Raw genomic sequence first — 20,440 nt, 5'->3', positions numbered from 1 at the left:
CCAGAGTCCTACGTGGGGCTCGAACTCACGGACCGTGAGATCGTGACCCGAACCGAAGTCAGACGCTCAACCAACTGAGCCACCCAGGCGCCCCTATTTCTAAATGTTCTATATGTTAACCCTGCTTAGATTATGGGGCCTTAACATGAAGGCTAGAGGAAGTATCCTCCAAGTAGCCCTATCAAAAACTCACAGGTTACTATGTTTTATCAAGTTACAGTTTTGTTAACAATCCTTACATAAAACAGAAAGGAAACACAGAGTCCACTCTGTATTTTGACACTGGAAAAAACATACACATTAGGCCATCCTGAAGAACACACATAACTTTTACACACCATTTTAGCAAGGAAAATGTCAATCAAAGTCAGTCAACTTCCCCCCACCCCCACCCCCCACTCATCGGCTTTCACTTTCACTTCCACACAGGGGTTCCAACCAGGCTTCCAGAAGCTGACTGTTGATGCCTGCCTCAGAAAGGAGACTGCAAATGCTACACTTTGCTTTTTTTTTTTTTTTCCTTTTGGGTTCCACAATAACCAAATCTTCCTTCTGAAACTGTTTCTAAAATTTCAACAGAATTCCTGAAATTTGAGAGTCTTTTAAATGATAAAATATTAATAATATCATTCCATTTTCTCCCCCCAAAACTCAGAAGCATACCGACACCCATTTTCCACACAGCCTTTTCTTGTTATAACTGTCTTCATGACGAGAGAGTGAACAACAGAGTTACTACATCAGGTTGACTAAACCCTATCTTTGGCAGCCGTCGTTATGCCAATAAAGGATAGGGATTCAGATGATGTTCCTGCAGCCTTCCCCCACCATAGACACACACCCACACCACGCCCGATCCTGGCATAACAAGATGTCACCGTCACCGTCACATTAGAGCACTGTGAACTATATAAAACCAAAACAAAACAAATAACAACTTCCCTGGACACCAAAAATAAACAGGCCAGCCAGAAATAGCGCTGTCAGAGAAAGTTAAATGAACTCCAAGGCAGAAAGGATGGCTGAACTGTACTGATACTCAGAGATCTCAAGGACCCTGAGGCTCCAGACTAGCTTCTCCATCCATCTGGCTCGACCAACACCAGCAGAACTTGGTGTTGTTTGTTCATAACTGGTTCAACCCAAACAGATTATTTGCTGAGCTACTATCCGGAGGGTGACATATCAATTTACGGCCTCAATTATTTTTCTAGATTTTCAATCATATTTTCTCCATCCTCCTTTAGGAAAGAAATTAAGACTTTCTCTAGGCATAAGAGCTAAGAGCTCGCAGCGGTACCATGAATGATCGTGGCTGCAACGATAAGGCTTTGACCATGAGGAGGAGTGGGTGGGGGGAGATACAGCCAACTTGAACCTCAGTCAGCACTCTAATGCTTCAGCCATGACAAAAAGCGTCCTGTTTCTGAACTCACTATGCTCTCTGGTGCCTCCAGGACTCTTCATGGGTACCAGCATTAGCCTGGAATGTCATCACTCTTCACTTCTCACTCAGTGCTGACTTCACTATCTCCAACTTTCCTTAGGACTTGATATTACCTAGTAAACAGAAGCCTATCTGACCCTAAACCCCAGGGGAGGGCCCCTCCTGACTGCTTCCACAACATATTGGGTACCTACTCTTATTATTGGAATTACCTGTTTGTCTTGCAAGTTAGAGTTAGAATTTTTCAAGAATAGGAAAGATCTCATTTTTCTTCCAAAAATGAAAATAATTTTACTGATTTTTGTTGCTGTTGCTTTAATAATCATAATAGTACTGCCTGTGGATGGCATCACTCAGAAGTTGCCCAAGCAAAAAAGCTTAGCATCATTCATTCAACCAAAACACAACAAAAAAAGAAAGAGGCGTGTCTACTCTGAATCGGGCACCACACTCATCAGCGTATCTAATAGTGAAGGAGACAGACCCTGTCCTTGCTATCATGGAGCTCAGATTCTAAAGACAGACCTTGCTTGAACAAAGAGGTCATATTATTAAAGGTAAAAGTACAATGTACTTGGAAGTGTATGAGAGTGACAACCTAGCAGAGGTGGGAATGGAGAGATGGGTTGGTGGGAGCTCACCTTCAGGCTACTCCTTCTGCACTGGCTCTGTGTCCAATCAACAGCTTAGCCCTGTCACTTCTGCTTCTGAAATCTCGTTCTCTTTCACCTATCCATCTCCCCGACTCCTACACCGTCAGCACCACCAGTGGTTGCCTGGAATACTGCACCGGCCTCCTAACTGCCCTCTCTGCCTTAGACTTCATCCTTCCAACCCAGAGTCCATGCAGAAGCCAAAGGGAATTTTCTATAAGGAAAATCTGATCATGTCACCACCTTCTCTGCAAACTTGCAGCGGTTCCCCATTGAGCTCTGTTAAAATGTAAAGGCTTTTACATAAAGCTTTTGCAAAGACCTGCAGGCTGGTTTCTCTCTTTCTCTTTCTCTCTCTCTCCCCCTCCCTCCAGTTTTGACACTTCTCCACATTCCTTGCACCCATGCCCTAAGGTATATTAACTTCGTCTTTCTCAGCTGAATCTGGAACATTCTTCTTTCTCCCATCCCCAGCCCCTATTGGTGGCTAATTCTTATTCCTCCCCTTCAGTTCCCTGGTTAGATGGAGTTTCCTTTAGGAAACTTGCTCTGAGTCCTCCCACCCCTTCCAAGTGAGTTAGGATCCCCAGCCATATAGTGTAGCTTCCTTAATTATATTACAGTGATTATATTGTTGTAATTAGCTAATCTGGAAAGACAATCAGGGCAGGAACCAGGTTTGCATATTTGTTATTGTATCTGCAGTGCTATGACATTATGTTGTACATAATAAGAACTCTAGAAATATTTGCTGAATGCTTAGAGAGAATGAAAACATAATTAAAAATTCAGGTAATACACAAAGTTATAAAGAAGGCAAAACTCACGTCTAAACCCATCACCCAGACATAATCATTATCAATATTTTGGTGTAGGTCCTTACAAGCATTTCTATTTTTTTCCTCCCTCAAAAAGAGATTTTATCTCATGTAATATTCAGTCAAATTGTTGTTGTTGTTTTGTTGTTTAATCCTAAATTTGTTATTATGGACCCCTTTCCAACTCAGTACATTGCTCTATGATGTTCTGTTGAGCGCATATACCATATTCAAAATAATCAACCCTCGCCTTCATCCATCCATCCATCCTTCCTTCCTTCCTTCCCTCCTTCCTTCCTTCCCTCTTTTCTTCCTTCCTTCCTTCCTTTTCTTTTTTCTCTTTTCTTTTCTTTTCTTTCTTTTATTTCTTTACAGTGAGGCAGAAGGAGAGGGAGAAAGAATCGGAAGCAGGCTCCACACCCAGCACAGAGCCCATCTAGGGCTCCCATCTCACCACCATGAGATTGGGACCTGAGCCGAAATCAAGAATCCAATACTTAACTGACTGAGCCACCCAGGTGCCCCAGATTATTTTAATATTTTATTTATATAAAGAATACTGAAATATGGGGTGCCTAGATGGCTCAGTCAGTTAAGTGTCTGACTTCGGCTCAGGTCATGATCTCACAGTTTGTGGGTTCGAGCTCCACATCGGGCTCTGTGCTGACAGCTCAGGGCCTGGAGCCTGCTTCGGATTCTGTGTCTCCCTCTCTCTGCCCCTCCCCTGCTCATGCTCTCTCTCTCTCTCAAAAATAAATAAAGATTTTAAAATTTTTTTTAAAAATTAAAAAAAAAAGAATACTGAAGTAAATATTCATCCTTAAACACATATCTTTTCATGCAGGAAGCATCTCAACTTCCTTCTATGTATAAGTCCTTGGTGGGGGGTGGGGCGGCTGCCCATGGCCTCAGTGGCTGCTGCGGCTGCATTCAATAGTTATGTACATCGCTGAGAGTCCCATAGGCAGGTGGGGGAGGGGAGCCTGGGTATATCATCATCGCTGCACTGGTGGGCTTTGTACTCTTCCACCCCTGCCATGTACCTGGCTCATGTGTCACGAAGTGTCACACATATTTATACCTGATCGTTGTGCATCTGACAGCTAGAACAGGGCCTGGCGCACAGGCTGCACTCGGGCGCTGAGGGGACAAATGAATGAACAAATAAATGAAATGAATAAGGAGGTCAGCTGTCCATAGAGAGGCGTGATAAAATTGTGGCTGAGAGCTCAGGCGCTGAAACCAGTACACTTCTGTTCAAATCACAGCTCAAGTGCTTCCCGGCAATCCCCAGGCCTTCTCAGCTTCAATGTCCCTCTCAAAACAAGTGAACATAATGGCTGTACTAACTTCAAAAGGCTGCTACAAGAACTGAGCAGGACAATGCAAGTGAAGTAAGTGAATCCATAGAGCCCTGAACACTATAAGCACTCAATAAAACTACACGTATCGTGATTTTTATTACTGTTTAATGGAAATTCCTCGGGGTCCACAGGAAGAAATGTAGAGCTTCTCTTCATACAGTGAAGAGAAGAAAACAAGTTCTAATGAGGAAACAGAAAGGAGATGATTAAAAAAATAAGAAGAATGCTTCTCATTGAAATGCCACTTTCTCCACCGAAGTGACTGCCCTTTTCCATGTTGGTAACTATAGCTGTCAGAGTTTTCAGGGTTTTCCAATTTTTTTAACTTCGTTCTTTTTATTTTTTAATTTTTTAAAGGTCATTTATTTTTGAGAGAGAGAGACAGAGAGACAGAGAGAGACAGAGCATGAGTGGGGGAGGGAGAGAGGGAGACACAGAATCTGAAGCAGGCTCCAGGCTCTGAGCTGTCAGCACAGAGCCCGACACGGGGCTCGAACTCACGGACTGCGAGATCATAACCTGAGCGCAAGTTGGACACTTAACAAGTCAGATGCTTAACCGACTGAGCCACCCGGGAGCCTCTTTTTAAGGTTATTTTATTAATTATATCACCCAATGTGAGGTAAGATTTATGTTTGTGAAGTTCACACACATATGTACATGCAAATCATAATAAATGTTTTGTCCAAATATTTAGGTTTTAAAGATATACGCTGGTTTGGCAATTCCCCTAATCTTGTGATATTTCTCCCTCTGTTCCTTTAGATGCTATTTCAACTTAATCTTAATACCTTATCCCCCTATTCAGATTGCACGGCTCTTTGAGAATGGTAACTCCTTTGCATGTCTGTGTTCTCTGCAGCACTCAGAATCATTCCTTTTACTCAGAATTCTTAAGGGAAGAAAAAGAAAGATTGATCTGATACATAATCGTTGGCAATGTTGCTTAGGAATGAAAACATTTCTAAAGCTCTTCAGAACAACTACAATCCCTCTGAAAAGTGAGGTTTAAATAGAAAAAAATTCAGGGCACTTGGCTGGCTCAGTGGAGCATGTGACTCTTGATCTCGGGGTTATGAGTTTGAGCCCCATATTGGGTGTGGAGATTACTTAAACATAAAATCTTTTAAAAATAAAAGAAAGAGAAAAACTTCTGTGCTTATGATTGCTCAAAGTTTAGAATTGCCTCCTGCCCTTCCTTGTTCATCTAATAGCTTTCTGAAGGTCTCAAGATGCCAGTGAAAACAAAACCAGGATGCTTGGGGCACTGTGGTTTGGGGAGCATAGATGTCGTGTGTGTGTGTGTGTGTGTGTGTGTGTGTGTGTGTGTGTGCGCGCGTGTGTGTGTGTAAGTGTTTAAATGAGAATACACTTCACCGGCAACATTCATTTTCCAAGGTTGTAATGACAAAGAGACACTGAAAAGGAGCTGGGAATAGCTGGGTCTAAAGGCAGTGGTGGCCCAGATTCACCTAAACTAGAACAGGAAACCCGGACTGCGATAACTCGGATCTCCATAAAGGTAGAAAACCCCCTTTTAGGGCTTTCCTTTTCCTCCATCCCCCACAGACATCAACATCCGAGTGGAAAAATTTGCCAGGATGGGTGGGGCCTCAAAAGGCTGAATCACTGTGGTTGCACTGGGACTGCCAGAGAAAGCTGGCTTCTGACTATAATCAGGCAAACACTGCAGCTGGTTTTGCTGGCATTTTCTTGTTAAACCCCACATTCTTAGAAAATGGGTAAACAGCGGAAGGCAGTGGAGGCCCCCTTAGGACTCGCAGCCACAGACCCCCACCCCTCCGTGGGTTTCGTGTTGGGTAGGCCATTTTGACTCTATCTAGAAAACCAGCAATGTAACTTGTCCTTCTGTGAATGGTCCTTTCATTTCCCAAGAACCCCAAGAATCCTGGAGCTATTCTGGCTCCGCCACTTTCTACCTGTACAGCTTTATACAAGTTATTTGAGGCTTGGTCTCCTCACAACTCTAATGGCTATAACATCTACCGCATAAGTTAGGAAAAATGAACTGAAAAACAGCTGGAATAAGATATGTTAAGTGTCTAAAAAGTGCCTGGTATACAATAAACACTGAATAAATGTTATTTATTATTATTAGCTACTATTACGATCTTAATAAGTCTTGTCGAATATTTCAAAAGGTCTCTTACTCTACGTTTATAATTTTATCACCCCAGTTTAGGTGAAAAACTGTCTTCCTTTAAACTCATTATTACAAAGAAACGTACTTTTCTTGACTTCTCAGTTTCCTATCCTAACCAATCAATTAATACATCAACTTACTATGAATACATCCAGCAATTACTAAGGGGAGGCTGGGGGAAATACAAATTCAACAGAATTGGCTGGAGGAAAATAGGGAAGGAAAATCCAAATCCAAGAAGTTTAATTGAGTTGATGAGTATTTACTGAGCACTTACTATACACTGGCATTACGCTATGTTCTCAAAACTAGAAGGGTACACATAAGGGGTGTTTTCTTGAGGAGCTTAGAGTCAGGGTAATGTTTTGAGACTGCAGAATCAGGGAAGGCATCCTAAAACAAGAGAAAATGGTACTTGAGCCGAAACTTGAAGGATGAGTAGGCTTGAACTAGGTGAAGAATAGGAGAGAAAGGGTATTCTAGGCAGAGGGAACCACCAGAACAAAAACTCAGAAGTATGAAAGAGCTTAGGGGCATGTGAGTGGCTCAGTCTGTTGAGTGTCAACTTTGGCTCAGGTTATGATCTCTTGGTTCATGAGTCTGAGCCTGCGTGGGGCTCTGCTGATGGCTCAGAGCCTGCTTCAGATTCTGTATCTCCCGCTCTCTCTCTGCCCCTCCCCTGCTTTTGTGCGCTCATGTTCTCTCTCTCTCTCTCTCAAAAATAAATAAATATTGTTTTTAAAAAGTACGAAATGGCTTTGAATTGCAAATAGCTCAGAATTAATGGAGCAAAAAGCACGTGATGGGGAATATTGGGAAATAAAGGAGATTTACAGTTTACTTAGAGAAGATGATGCCACACTCTGCTCATCTAAGTTGGAGGAGCTCATGGTTCCAGCCCCGTGACCACCATACTTTAACCAGGTGAGCTCCCAACCTAGAAATTACTCACTATTTTAGGTCACAAAAATGATGAGTTTTTTCGGCCCACATTAGGAGACATTGGGTAAGTTCCTTTGTTACTCTTGGTGCCTTTATTTCCTCCCTTGTTCTGCTTCTTCACAGGGCTGTGGTAAGCATTAAATGAGAGAATACTACACACACTTAGAACAGCACGTGACACATAGAAAGCGATCGGCATATGCTAGCTAGTACCATCCCGTGTTGCTCTGGTCTCGCTCATCCCAGACACGCTGGGGGTGGGGCGGACGTGGTGACCCGTGAGAAAGCACATAGGAAGGAGTCCAGATGTAAAATATCACTGATCCAATCACCTGTCAGGATCTATGATCATGGTACACAGACTCTATGGCACTAAAAAAGTCAAAATTTCTATGAGCCCTGGCAACAACCTTTCTGACAAAAATGTGTGTCACAGCCTCATCATTTATTTGTTGCTTGACACACAGCGGGTGAGATTTGAAATATCCCTTATTCGCCTTTTCTCTGCATCCTCTTGGTTTCTGTCAGTGGTTCCCGGCACTGAGAAGTGAGGACCGATCTGCTATCCCAGAGCAGGCTGGGAAGAGGAAGGACTTGGGAGGCCAAACCTGAGGAGTCAGCTGACCTCTGCTCGGTGCCCAGGTCAGCCCGTTCGTTTCCCTGTGCCCACCGCATCTGGCCACTCGTTCCCTCAGCAGTGACTCCCTTACCTCTGTATTCCAAATCACCTCTCAACCAAAAGGAACAGGCCCACAGACTCTTTCAGAGAGCATCCCACACAGCTTTGGGAAGGACTGCCACTCTGCTCATCCATTCTGCATTGCAGCAGATGCAAAAGGTGAAAAAAGAGGAGGGGTTGTTAGCACCCCCTCTCTCACCACCAGCACCACACAGCTGTTCAGAGGTTTAGTGTTCAAAACCACTTAATATTCCTGTAAGCTCTGTGTCTTTAAAAACAAAAAAACAAAAAACAAAACAAAAAAACCCCACAACACTATCCATGACAACTGAGGAAAAAAACAAAACAAAACAAGAAAACCCCCAAAACAACAACAACACCCCCGCCCCCCCCCCCCCCCAAAAAAAAACAACCCTCAACACTAACAGTAGGCTGTTTCATTCTCGGGCAGGTTTTATATTGAGCATATTCTTTTTTTAAATTTTTTTTTTAATGTTTATTCATTTTTGAAAGACAGAGAGAGCACAAGCAGGGGTGGGGCAGAGAGAGAGGGGGCACAGAATCCAAAACACGCTTCAGGCTCTGAGCTGTCAGCACAGAGCCCGACGCGGGGCTCGAACTCACAGACCACAAGATCATGACCTGAGCCCAAGTCAGACGCTCACCCGACTGAGCCACCCAGGCGCCCCAGTATTGAGCATATTTCTTTGTCCACAGGAATATCTGGTAAGATGTACATTAGATCCTCGGGAAGCATTTCTGTTCACAAATTGAGGCAAGACAGGGTAAACCCATGTCAATCCTGTTTTATTCACCTTTTTTTGAAAATAGAAGTTTATTACTTTATGTCAAAAGCTATCAATCCAAAAAATGAAAGAAACCCACCCACAAATCTAAGGGCATATGTATACAGTGCTCATATGTGGCCTGATCCATGGGCAACCCCCAGGGGGCACCAAAGAGCTATTTCTTTTTTTAGCACATTGGTGTAAGAAATCCTGTGTGCTCTTTCCAGGCCATATAAATCCCAGAAGACAGGTTCTATTATACAGACTTCCTGGGGTCAATCCAGGGCACAGGGAGGTGGGGACTTGTATTACATTATCAGTAATTTGGCTCTTGTCCAAATCTAAGGATAAACCTATCAAGACACAGAGCACTTCAAGAGTTGAATCAGAAGTTGTAAGCAACAATGCCAGATTCTTTTTCGAGAAGCAAATGGTTGTGGCTGAGGCCACCTTATACTGCAGACAGTATCCAGAGATCTAGAGTGGTTCAAGCCACTGAGAATATAATGCCAGCCAATTAAACTTTGTCCCCTAAGCGCACTATGGTCCAGTTATAGATTCTCAGGGTGCCATTCAAACTTCCTGAATTTATTTGAGAAGTAAGCCAGGGATAAAAATGCTAAGACAGAATCATTGCTACAGGCAATTGTCCATGAACCAGAGTGCTCAGGGCATAGCTAATAACACATATGTTTATTGGGACATATGCTCTTTTTTTTTTTTAAGAGTTGTTTTTATTTATTTTTTTTTAATGTTTATTTATTTTTGAGAGAGAAAGAGAAAGGGTACAAGCAGGGGAGGGGCAGAAAGAGAGGGAGACAGAGGATCCAAAGTGGGCTCTGAACTGACAGCACACAGCCCAATGTATCCACGAACCATGAGATCACGACCTAAGCTGAAGTCAGACGCTTAACCGACTGAGCCACCCACGCCCCCTTGGGACATATGCTCTTAAAAGAGACATCATACTGGTTGGTATAAGAATGGCCACAATCCAGACTAAGCCATGGGTCATATGTTTATGAGACATCACTATCCCTTGGTGCTCCTTCTAATTGGGATAACAATTATTCACCCACGTGACTTACCTTCTCAAAGTCTCGAAGAGCCTGGGTCTGCACCTGAGGGGGTTTTTCAAATGCTCTCAAGGAAGGCATCTGTCCAAAGGGGATCTTCTCACCACTTCTCCAACTCTGTGACTGCACTGGAGGGCCTCGATCTTTAGTGTCACTAAGAAAAGCTGCCGGTAAAACAGAACAACAAAAAATTGTATACAACAGTGGCATTATGATCCTTCTAACCAGCACCATCCAGCAGAATTTGGTTTCCACAAAGTACAAATCAATTCTGGGCCACACGGAAACAGTTCACATAAAGTAGTGTGTGGCTGATCATATTAATACTGGTCCCCAGTGAAACGCACTAGTCCATGTTTGTGCCCCTTTGTAACTGGAGGCTTTTGCTACTCTGTGGAGAAGTGGAGCCTATTTCTCCAGCCCTTGGATCTGGATCGGCTTAGTGACTTGCTTTGACTGAGAGAATATGATGAAAATGCCAGTGTATGAATTCTAGAGACTAAGTCTTGAGAGACCATGCATTTCTGTTCTTGTCTTCTTAGAGCCCCAAGACCACCCTACTGTGAAGCAGCCCAGTTTACCCTCCTGGAGGAGGAAAGGCCAAGGACAGAGGGAATGGAGATGCCCCAGCTGACAGCCAGTCACCGAATGCCAGACATGTGAGTAAAGCTGTCTATGGACTCTCAACCCCAGTCAAGCTCTCAAAAGATTGCAGCTATTTGAGTAATCCCAAGTGAGACCAGCAGAGGAAATGCCCAGTTTGTCAACACACAAGGCTGTGAGAAATAATAAATCATTGTTGTTTTAAGCCCCAGGTGGGCAAACTTTTTTTTAAAGGGCCAGATAGTAAATATTTTAGGCTCGTGGATCATACCATCTCTGTCAGAGCTAGTCACCTCTGCTCTTGCAGCTCAAAATAGGCACAGACAACATGTAACTGAACGAGCATGACTGTGTTGCTATAAAACTTTATTTATAAAAACTGGCAATTGGCCCATGGGCTGCAGTTTGTTGACACCTGTTTTTTTGTTTTTTTAATTTTTCTTTTTAACGTTTATTTATTTTTGAGACAGAGAGAGACAGAGCATGAACGGGGGAGGGTCAGAGAGAGAGGGAGACACAGAATCTGAAACAGGCCCCAGGCTCTGAGCTGTCAGCACAGAGCCCGACGTGGGGCTCGAACTCATGGACCGCGAGATCATGACCTGAGCCGAAGTCGGACGCTTAACTGACTGAGCCACCCAGGCGCCCCTGTTGACACCTGTTTTAAGCCACTAAGTTTTAGGGTGATTTGGCACATGACGAAAGAAGACTGAAATAGCTTCTCTTTTTAAAAAAAAAAAAAAAAATCAAGCTACTAGCTAAGAGGTGTTTCTACAAAAATATTTCAGGTCATTATTTAAGAGTAGTAACAATTATTACAACCAACATCTTTAACAGGCATTACAGGTTACAAAGTAGTTTCATATGAATTATTTTGTTTATAAAGTTACTACTCCAAGTGAAATAGACTGATGCGATTATTAAATCCATTTTACTATGAGTTAATAAAGGTTCAGAAAGTTTGCATGACCAAGATCACAATGCTAAAAAGTGGCAGAACCAGTCCTATGTTCTCTTCACTCAACCTTCCGAGCGGTCGGCTAATACTGTTAATTTAGGAGCAAAGGGAATCATCACAGGTCTAAGAGTTGAGGGAAAACAGGGCAGGGGGTAGAAATGCAGTAATTCCATTAATTAAAGGAAGAATCGCCCTAGGAAAAGCTGCTGCTAACCCCATGCCTGCCTTTGTGAAGTACCATTGTGGAAGCAAGAAATCAGGGCTTCCTAGAAGCAGAGTACACAGAAGACCTCAGACTGAGGTGGACTTAGGGATGTAGACTCAGGTCGAAGACATGGAAAAATACACCTTTTCATGGTTGGCAGAAGGAAACAATGATCCTTTATTATGAACATTCTTTTTTTTAAAGTCAGAGAGAATGACAGCCATTGCTATCCACTGAGCTCCATAGATGGCATCAGTGCAAGTAAGAGCAAAATGGGCTCTGAAGAAAAATTAACTAGACACACACACACACACACACACACACACATATGGACAAACGAGCCAAGAGGCAAAATGTCATCAAATGCTTTTTCTGTCCTGTCCCTTTTTTTCTTTTCTCTTTCCTTCCTTCCTTGTACATCCTTATCTCCTTTGTCAAAAACTAACTGACCATATATGCACGGCCACCAAAATCAAAGGCAACAAAAGCAAAAATAAACAAGTGAGGCTACATCAAACTAAAAAGCTTCTGCTCACAAAGGAAACCATTAAGAATGAAAAGGCAAGCCATGGGATGGGAGAAAATATCCCTCCCTCCCTCTTTCTTTTTCCTTCTGCAAACTTGCCAGAAAGAGCACAAGAAAAAGCCTCTAGATATTTCAATCAACTCGGAATTTGTTCTCTGCTAAGAAAAGACAGAAAAAGAGTCGGAAGACAGAAAGGATCAGGAAAATGATGGTGAGGAGAAAAATAAAAGATGAAGAAGAAAATAATGATGAGAGACAGGGTGATTCCAGTGCAGTTTTTTTTTTTTTTTCTTACCGAAAAGTATTTAACTCCCTTTTACACCACTGGTTTTAAAGAAAAAAAGGTTGAAATGTAAGGCCACATGATTTGTTTTTAAAATGGACACTGTACAGTGTCTTCAGTTTTGTAAAGTTAACATAGTATCAGGTGTGTCTTCAGATCACTCACTGTCTTTTTGTTTAAAATTTATTTTATTATCTTTCTAATATTTATATGTTCATTTTGAGAGAGCGAGCATTGTGACGGGGGGAGGGGAAGGGAAGAGGGAGAGAGAGAATCTCAAGCCGACTCTGAGCCATCAGTGCAGAGTTGATGTGGGGCTTGGTTTCATGAACCACGAGATCACGACCTGAGCCGAGATCGAAGGTCAGATGCTTAACTGATTGAACCACCCAGGCGCCCTAATTTTTTAAAAGTAATCTCTATACCCAACACAGGGCTCAAACTCACAACCCTGAGATCAAGAGTAGGATGCTCCACAGACTGAGTCAGCCAGGTGCCCCTACATATCCCTATCCTTACTGGTATTCTCAATAGCCACTCATCTTGCCTGGTAGAGCAGAGGGTTTTAAAATGGAACAGAAATTTAAAGCAGGTTTTATTGGTACACAGCACAAATTAGTTATGGATAGAGGTAGTATTCTGTTTCCATATTCAGCTGTCTTTGATTCAGCTTGTACAAAATAATTGTTGTTCTTTTAATTATAGAACAGTCTGTGCTTGCAAATTAATAATAATTATAGTAATAGCAAGGTTGCACCTGTTTTGTTGATATTGTGATATTTCTAAGTAAATGCAAATAAATGCTTTACTTAAGAGAAACTGGAAAAGAATTATTTCTCCCACAATCAGTTGAAATTAAATAGGCTATCGAATGGAAGAAAATTTGATGAAACAGAACAATACATTACAGTTAGATCAGTGGGATGTGATGGAGGGAAGAGTCTTTGAAGCTTGGATATGAATTTCACCACTTGCCAATTGTGGGAATTCAGGAAAATCTCTTAATTTTGCTCAGCTTCACTGTCACTGTGAAAGTGGGAATAAATAATACCTCACAGAGCTCTTATAAGAGTTAAAAGAAACAATAAGCATCTTCTCTACCCTTCCATTTTTGCCCTACTCCTTTGAGTTTTCACTGCAAAATGGAGGATCTTGATGTTCAAAATGAGTATAGTAGACCCTTGGAATTTGTAGACTTAGCATATACAATTACAAATGCTAATTGTAAGTGTCTGAAATCCTTAACACATTCAAATTAAAAACTTTTTCCATGCTGTGCATGTGAACCATCTGGGCTTCAAGGCTGGAATGAAAAAGGCAAATGACTTAGCGAAGGAGGCAGAACCCTTAAGTGATTCAAGGTTCCTGTGAAAAATGCTCCCCCAAAGAGAACTATCTTCACTTTGGTTTCATAATTCAGGTAAATCCCATGCTAATGTTAGTTCAGTAATTATGTGATATTATTATGAACACCTTAATAACAACAATATTTACTGGGTGTTTATTCCTTTATAAGTCTACAATAAGAGTTTTTCTCATTTAATCTCACTTATGACGTTGACACTATTATTATACCCATTTAAACGGTATGCAAGTAGAGATTTAATTTTAGTGGCAGAATCTATTTTAATCATTTCACAAGTGACTTTAACCTTGGAATTACAGAATCGTAATTTCAATTATGACTTCCTGTGCTGTGCTGGGAAGGTGGGGAATCACATGTTATAGTGGTAGGTACAAATCTGGAAATTCACAAAAAGTCGGAGAATATTGCTATGCTGAATTTATTTTATTTATTTTATTTATGTGTTTATTTATTTTAAGTTTGTTTATTTGAGAGGTGGGGGGGGGGGGAGAGAAGAGAATCCCAAGCAGGCTCTGCACTGTCAGCACAGAACCCAACACAGGCCTCGAACTCACTAACGTGAGACCATTACCAGAGCCAAAATCAAGAGTCAGATGTTTAAGTGACTGAGCCACCCAGGTGCCCCTGCCATGATGAATTTAAGGGTCCATAATTTGAGGGAATTACGATCATCAGGAAACCAGAATTTATCAAGACCCACAGCCTCCTTACCACGACCAAGAATTTAGCAAGGTCAGACCCACAGCCTCCTTACCATGACCAAGAATTTGTCAAGGTAAGACCCACAGCCTCCTTACCTGCTACATGACATGTTCTGGATACCATCTCCCCTTCATCCTCTGCAAAATAATCTCTGTGGAGAGAAACATATTGTTAATTAATGAGATACCCTTAGAGTCCCCAGTCCCTGAGGTGGCAAGACACCGACATTCTGTTTTCATTTATTTCTCCACAAGTATTTATTAAGCTCCTACCATGGATTAAGGACAGTGTTAGGTGTTGGAGATACAAAGACAAACCCCACAGGAAGGTTCTATCCTGGGTAAGAACATGTAAAGATAGCCATTGAACACACAATTCCATTATGAGAAAACAGCAAAGACCCTGAGTCAGGAAGGAAGTTAACTTGTTGGAAGAACAGAGAAAACCAGTGTTGCCACCAGACTGTGCAGGACCTTGTGGGATACAGTAAGGACACAGAGTTTTGTGTGAAGGGCATTGGGAAACCACTGAAGGATTTTAGGTGAGGGAATGAGTGGTAAGTGACCAGATTTTGATTTTAAATAGATCATTCTGGCTGCCGAGTGAGACTGTGTGGAGGGGATAAAAGTGGATGGGAAACGCAAGAAGTTGTGATGGTTTTAACTAAAAGAAGCAGAGATGAAGATAAGCAAAAAAATCCAACGTATGTTTAGGAAGTAGACTTGGAAAAACAGATAAAAGTCTATTAATGGGGGGCGCTTGGGTGGCTCAGTCAGTTAAGTGTCTGACTCGATTTTGGCTCACAGTTCATGAGATCAAGCCCCACATGAGGCTCTGCACTGACACACATGCACACACATGCACTCACACACATGCACACACAGACACACTCTCAAAATAAATAAATGAACATTTTTTTTAAGTCTATTAATGGTAATGTTAAAACCACAGTTCAGTAGAAAGATGTGTATTTGTCCAGCACAGTGAATTAAGGTCACCGGACCTAGCAGAGAAGGGAAATTTTTTTTCAAGATGTATTCAACAAATACTTGTCAGGCACCTACTATGTTTTTAGGCACTGTTTTAGGCAGCATGAATATAGCAGTGAACAAAAAGGACAAAAAAGGCCTGCACTCATGGAAGTTAGAGTAAGGGGAAGTAAAAAGTAAACTGTTTAGAGCAACTGGAGACAAGTGCTAAGAAAAACTGAAGTGGGGGATGGGGATAGGGAGTCCTGGAGATAGGGGCAGGAGGAAGGGATTGCAATTCTCAGTAGGCAAAGTTTCTCTGAGAAGCAATAGGGTATTTGGGGAAAGAGTCTTCTAAGCAGAGAACATCAAACACAAAGGTTCACAGGAGGGAGCATGCCAGAGTGTTTGGGAGCAGAAAGGAGGCCAGTGAGGCGGGGCAGAGTGAGCACATGGTGAGGGAGGAGGAGGAGGGAAGGTCAAGGAAGTAACAGCAAGGCTGTGCAGGGGGCAGATTGTAAAAGCCTTTCAGGCTGTACTGAAGCATTTGGCCACTGGAACCCTGTGAGTCAAAAAGGGGGTTGAACTGAGTGATGAATGTTTTAAAAGGGCTAGCTACTGTCTTGACAACGGTCTAGATGCGGAAGGCAGGAACAGGAAGACAATTGCAATAATCCCACGGGGTGATGCCTTAAACCCTTGGGTGCACCCAGTAAGTTGTTCCAAAAAGAATCGGGTAGACAGAGGTGTAGAGGGCTTCTCAGGAAGGCGGAAGAGAGACTGGCATTTGTTTAGAAATTCTTGTCCTTCCTTCTCTGCCTCAAGGCTGGATGTTGGCATGAATCTTCATTTTGTTAAGTTCCAGATGGACATCAAAGTACCAGACAAGGCATGCTGGACTACACACACCACCTGGCGATTTTTTTATTATTCAAAAGCAGATCACCAGCTTGTGGTTCTTCCAGGTCGTCTGCCTCTTTCCCTTCTCTATCCATTAAAAACTTTCCACAAGAGTGAACAATTAAAGAGATGAATGTACTAGTTACAAATTCCCCTCTGTTGTAATAAAGTAGGGGAAGGATACTGAAGCCATCAACCAGAACACTGTCTTGAAAAATTTGAAAAACTTACACTTAACTGCTGCTATGCAGCCATTGGATGGATTCCTTTATATGTTCAGCCTACAGACTTAGGTAGATGACAGTGTTTGTGCCATCAGGAACATGGTCATTCCTCAGGCCAAATTCAACCCAGCCAAAATGTTTTATTTGGTCAGCACAAGATTGACCCACTCTTAACTTCTCTTAGAAAATGAATGGGTCTAGGGACATCTGGGTGGCTCAGTCGGTTGAGTGTCCGACTTCGGCTCAGGTCATGATCTCGTGATTTGTGGGTTGGAGTCCCGCATCAGGCTCTGTGCCAACAGCTCAGAGCCTGGAGCCTGTTTCGGTTTCTGTCTCCTTCTTTTTCTCCCTTCCCCCACTTGGGTTTGTTCTCTCTCTCTCTCTCAAAAGTAAATAAACATTAAAAAAGAAAATGAATGGGTCTAGCAACACTGGGCCTGCCTTCCCACATAGGGGACAACCTATCACCTTTCAATGGAACATGTCTTCTCCAGTCTGTCACAGTCCCTGTCCTTCCTATCTTTGTAGTCCCAGCTCACATACTCACTTTTGATACCCTCCTGGCTTCTGTGTAGGTCTCTGAGGCTGTTACCCTGGTACAGATCAAATGCAGACAGAATTTCATTTCTGCTTTAACACATAGTCTTGAGAATGGATAAGGCATATGTGGCATATATATATATATATATATATATATATATATACACACACACACACACACACATATATATATGTGTGTGGCATACACACACACACACACACACACACACACACACACACACACACACACTGGAATATTATGCAGCCATAAGAAGGATGAGATCTTTCCATGTGAGACAACATGGATGGAGCTAGAAGGTCTTATACTAAGTGAAATAAATGGGAAAGACAAAGACAATATGATCTCACTCATATGAGGAATCTAAACACACACACACACACACACACACAAATGAAAAAAACAAGCAAAAAGCAGAATCAGACCTATAAATACAGAGAAAAAAGCGATGGTCGCCAGAGGGGAGGGGGCAAAATGGGTGGAAGTGAGTGGCAGATACAGGCTTCTAGTTAAGGAATGAATAAGTCATGGGGATAAATTGTACCGTATAGGGAAGACAGTCAATGATATTATAATGGCAATGTGTGGAGACAGCTGCTACACTTGTGACAAACTTGTTGAATCACTATGTTGTACATCTGAAACTGATATAACATTGTATATCAACCACACTCAAATAAAATTTTAAAAAGACTGTCTCGAGTAACCTAGTTTCTTCAGCGTGCAATTCACTAATCTATGCTGATGAACCACTAACACTGGCTTATAAAATCACTTTTACCTCTTGGGCTTCAGTTTCCTCAAATACTTGTAAAGGAACTACATGGATTTTTCTAAGGTCCCTTGCAGTCATTATTATTATTATTATTATATTATTATTATTAGTCAATATTATCATTATTCTAATAGATGCTTAACCATAAAGCCCATTTTAATACTTCCAAGGATCTGGGGGACTGTCCGGACATGATCTTGTTTAATCCTCTTTGCTCTGAAGATTCCACACTCCAGATCAGGAGCAGGTGACGACAAGGCAAGGTGTACAGGCCCCATGAGATACCCCACCTTCTGCAGCCCCAACCCACACGTACTCTGAGCTAGCTGCCTGCCCACTAGGAATCAGTAAGTGTCAGGGCAGAGAGGTCACTTTGGATGGGCACTGAGTTAATGGGCATACTTACAATCTCAGGAGATTTTTTAAAAATCACTTTAACTCTATTAACAGCTCAAGTTCCCTCTCTTATTGCCCAAGAGTGGGGCTCATCATCTGCTCCAAAAGGTTGGGAAGGAATTTGATGCTCCCCCAGGGAAGGGGAGTGCTCACAGTGAAGAAACACAGGGTATATGTCTAGGGGACTGCAATCTGTGACAACCAAAGTGCAAAGAGAACTGAGGTATGCTAGAGACAGACTCCAAGCTGGGTCATACACACACACACATGCACATGTACACTGCTTTGTGAAGCAGTAATATATGTTGGTAAATTCTTCCATATTACCCAAATCTGGAAAAAACTTGTATGTCCTTGTCCTAGTTGCTCAAATTGAAGTGTTTGTAGGTTTATTTTTTAACATCAGCCCATGGATGACTCATGCTCAGCTAGCATATGGTTCATTAGAGCACTCATAGCTCTCCAGCATAGATGTACGTATATAATCTTTCTCCCAAGATACTTTTACCTTACATGGTGCTTTTCCTGTATAAATGAGCCATGCTTTCCCTCAATGAGCCTTATCCTTTCTCTCCCTCTACCTCATCAATCTGTCAATACTGATACCAATGCCACTAACGTTACAATTATTAATTTTGCCAAGCCACTCTCTTGCTTAATTTGAAGAACCAAGCATTTTCCAAGTACAACCCACCCACAAGCTGTTCACCCACTTAATTTCCGCATGGTATATTACCCACGCTTTCTTGATTTGCTGTTAAGCAGCTAAGAAGATATTGGACTCAAACAACACATCGACATTCAATATCCCACATTACTAGCTTTTCCTAGTTTTCCAGGATGGTCAGGTTGACAATAATCAGAAAATAATTGATTCTCTCAAAGCCATCTGCTACACTCTGATACTCTGCTGCTATCAAACTGTGCTCTGAGGATTTTTTTCCAGTAATTTCCTAAATATAGTAGTTTCAATTATGTCAGGAATATCCAAGCACTCAATTTTGCTTTCCTTTGCTTGCAAATGGCCTCACTGACATAGCTCCTTTCTAAAATGTAAGCAGCTGGTCCTGCTTTCTCTCCTAACAGTGTGGGGAGGGGCAGAAACGTGGGTCCTTCTTCCTTACCAAGGGGTAACACGACAATGGAGCCTGCAGAGAGATATTTTCTGTAGGGAAGTCATGACTTTCCCTTGCAAACTGCATATTTGGGGTTATTGTCTCATATTTTGGTCTGTATAATTTGTGGACCCAGAAGAGCAATGCATCTTGTTAACGGACCATATCATTCACAAGCAATGGCAAATGGCAACCATAGGCCTTTACCATTACAAAGTAGGATGTGCAACACATCTTTGACAGTATGAGACAGTGGTATCCCAGGACCATAGTCACCCCCCAAACTATTTCTAAGGAGCTGATGCCTGTCCAGTCCCCATTACCTTCTCCTTCATCTCACCTAGTAAAATGTTTAACCTACGGGTATTTCTTCCCATAGGGGTATCCAAACTCCCAAAGTGGCAGTTATTTTTAGGTCCTCCTCCTAGGGCAATCACTTCCAACACGCAGTCTGGGCCCCCTCCTTCATTACTCACCACCACTCTTGCTTAAGATCTCTAAACCTGCAGACAAAGGCCATCTCTTGGAGGCATTTTCTATCTTTCAGACTTGTTTGTATATAGATTTTTTTTTTAAGTATAAACAAAAATTCAGAAGGGGGAAACAATCTGCTATAACAGTACTTAGAGCAAAAACCTGGGCCTTGACACTGTTTATAGGGTTTTTCATTCCATCTTATAAACATTTATTGAAAAGTGGCTTATACGGCCAGCCCTGGAAATATAAAGGTGAAAAAGAAATTAAACCCTGTCATCAAAGTACTCAGAGTCTACTGGGGAAGGCACATAGGATTCAATGAGATAATTACAAGAATAATGAGATTTAAAACAGATTGAAAAATATAAACAAGAGAGCAATTAATTTTGTCCTGGTGGGAGGAAATATGCAGAAAACAGAGAACACTGAATCTAGCCTTGAAGGATGGGTAC

The 20,440-nt window shown here is 42.1% G+C and overlaps 1 protein-coding gene across 16 annotated transcripts in view; it reads right to left on the bottom strand.

The window, feature by feature from the left end:
- PDE4DIP (phosphodiesterase 4D interacting protein) overlaps nucleotides 1-20,440 on the bottom strand; it is a 225,903-nt gene that overhangs the window by 162,586 nt on the left and 42,877 nt on the right. For all 16 annotated transcript variants that reach the window (XM_040471481.1, XM_040471488.1, XM_040471485.1 and 13 more), the window contains exons 2-3: nucleotides 14,670-14,725; nucleotides 9,944-10,095 (exon numbers count right to left, since the gene is read on the bottom strand). In XM_040471481.1, coding sequence (XP_040327415.1) covers nucleotides 9,944-10,095; nucleotides 14,670-14,725 — 208 coding nt within the window. The remainder of the gene's footprint in view (nucleotides 1-9,943; nucleotides 10,096-14,669; nucleotides 14,726-20,440) is intronic.

The sequence above is a fragment of the Herpailurus yagouaroundi genome, unplaced genomic scaffold (assembly GCF_014898765.1).
Source record: "Herpailurus yagouaroundi ecotype Mexico unplaced genomic scaffold, PumYag 77, whole genome shotgun sequence".
Taxonomy (NCBI): Eukaryota; Metazoa; Chordata; class Mammalia; order Carnivora; family Felidae; genus Herpailurus; species Herpailurus yagouaroundi.
The sequence above is the reverse complement of the archived record's forward strand: the minus strand, read 5'-3'. Positions and strand labels throughout refer to the sequence as shown.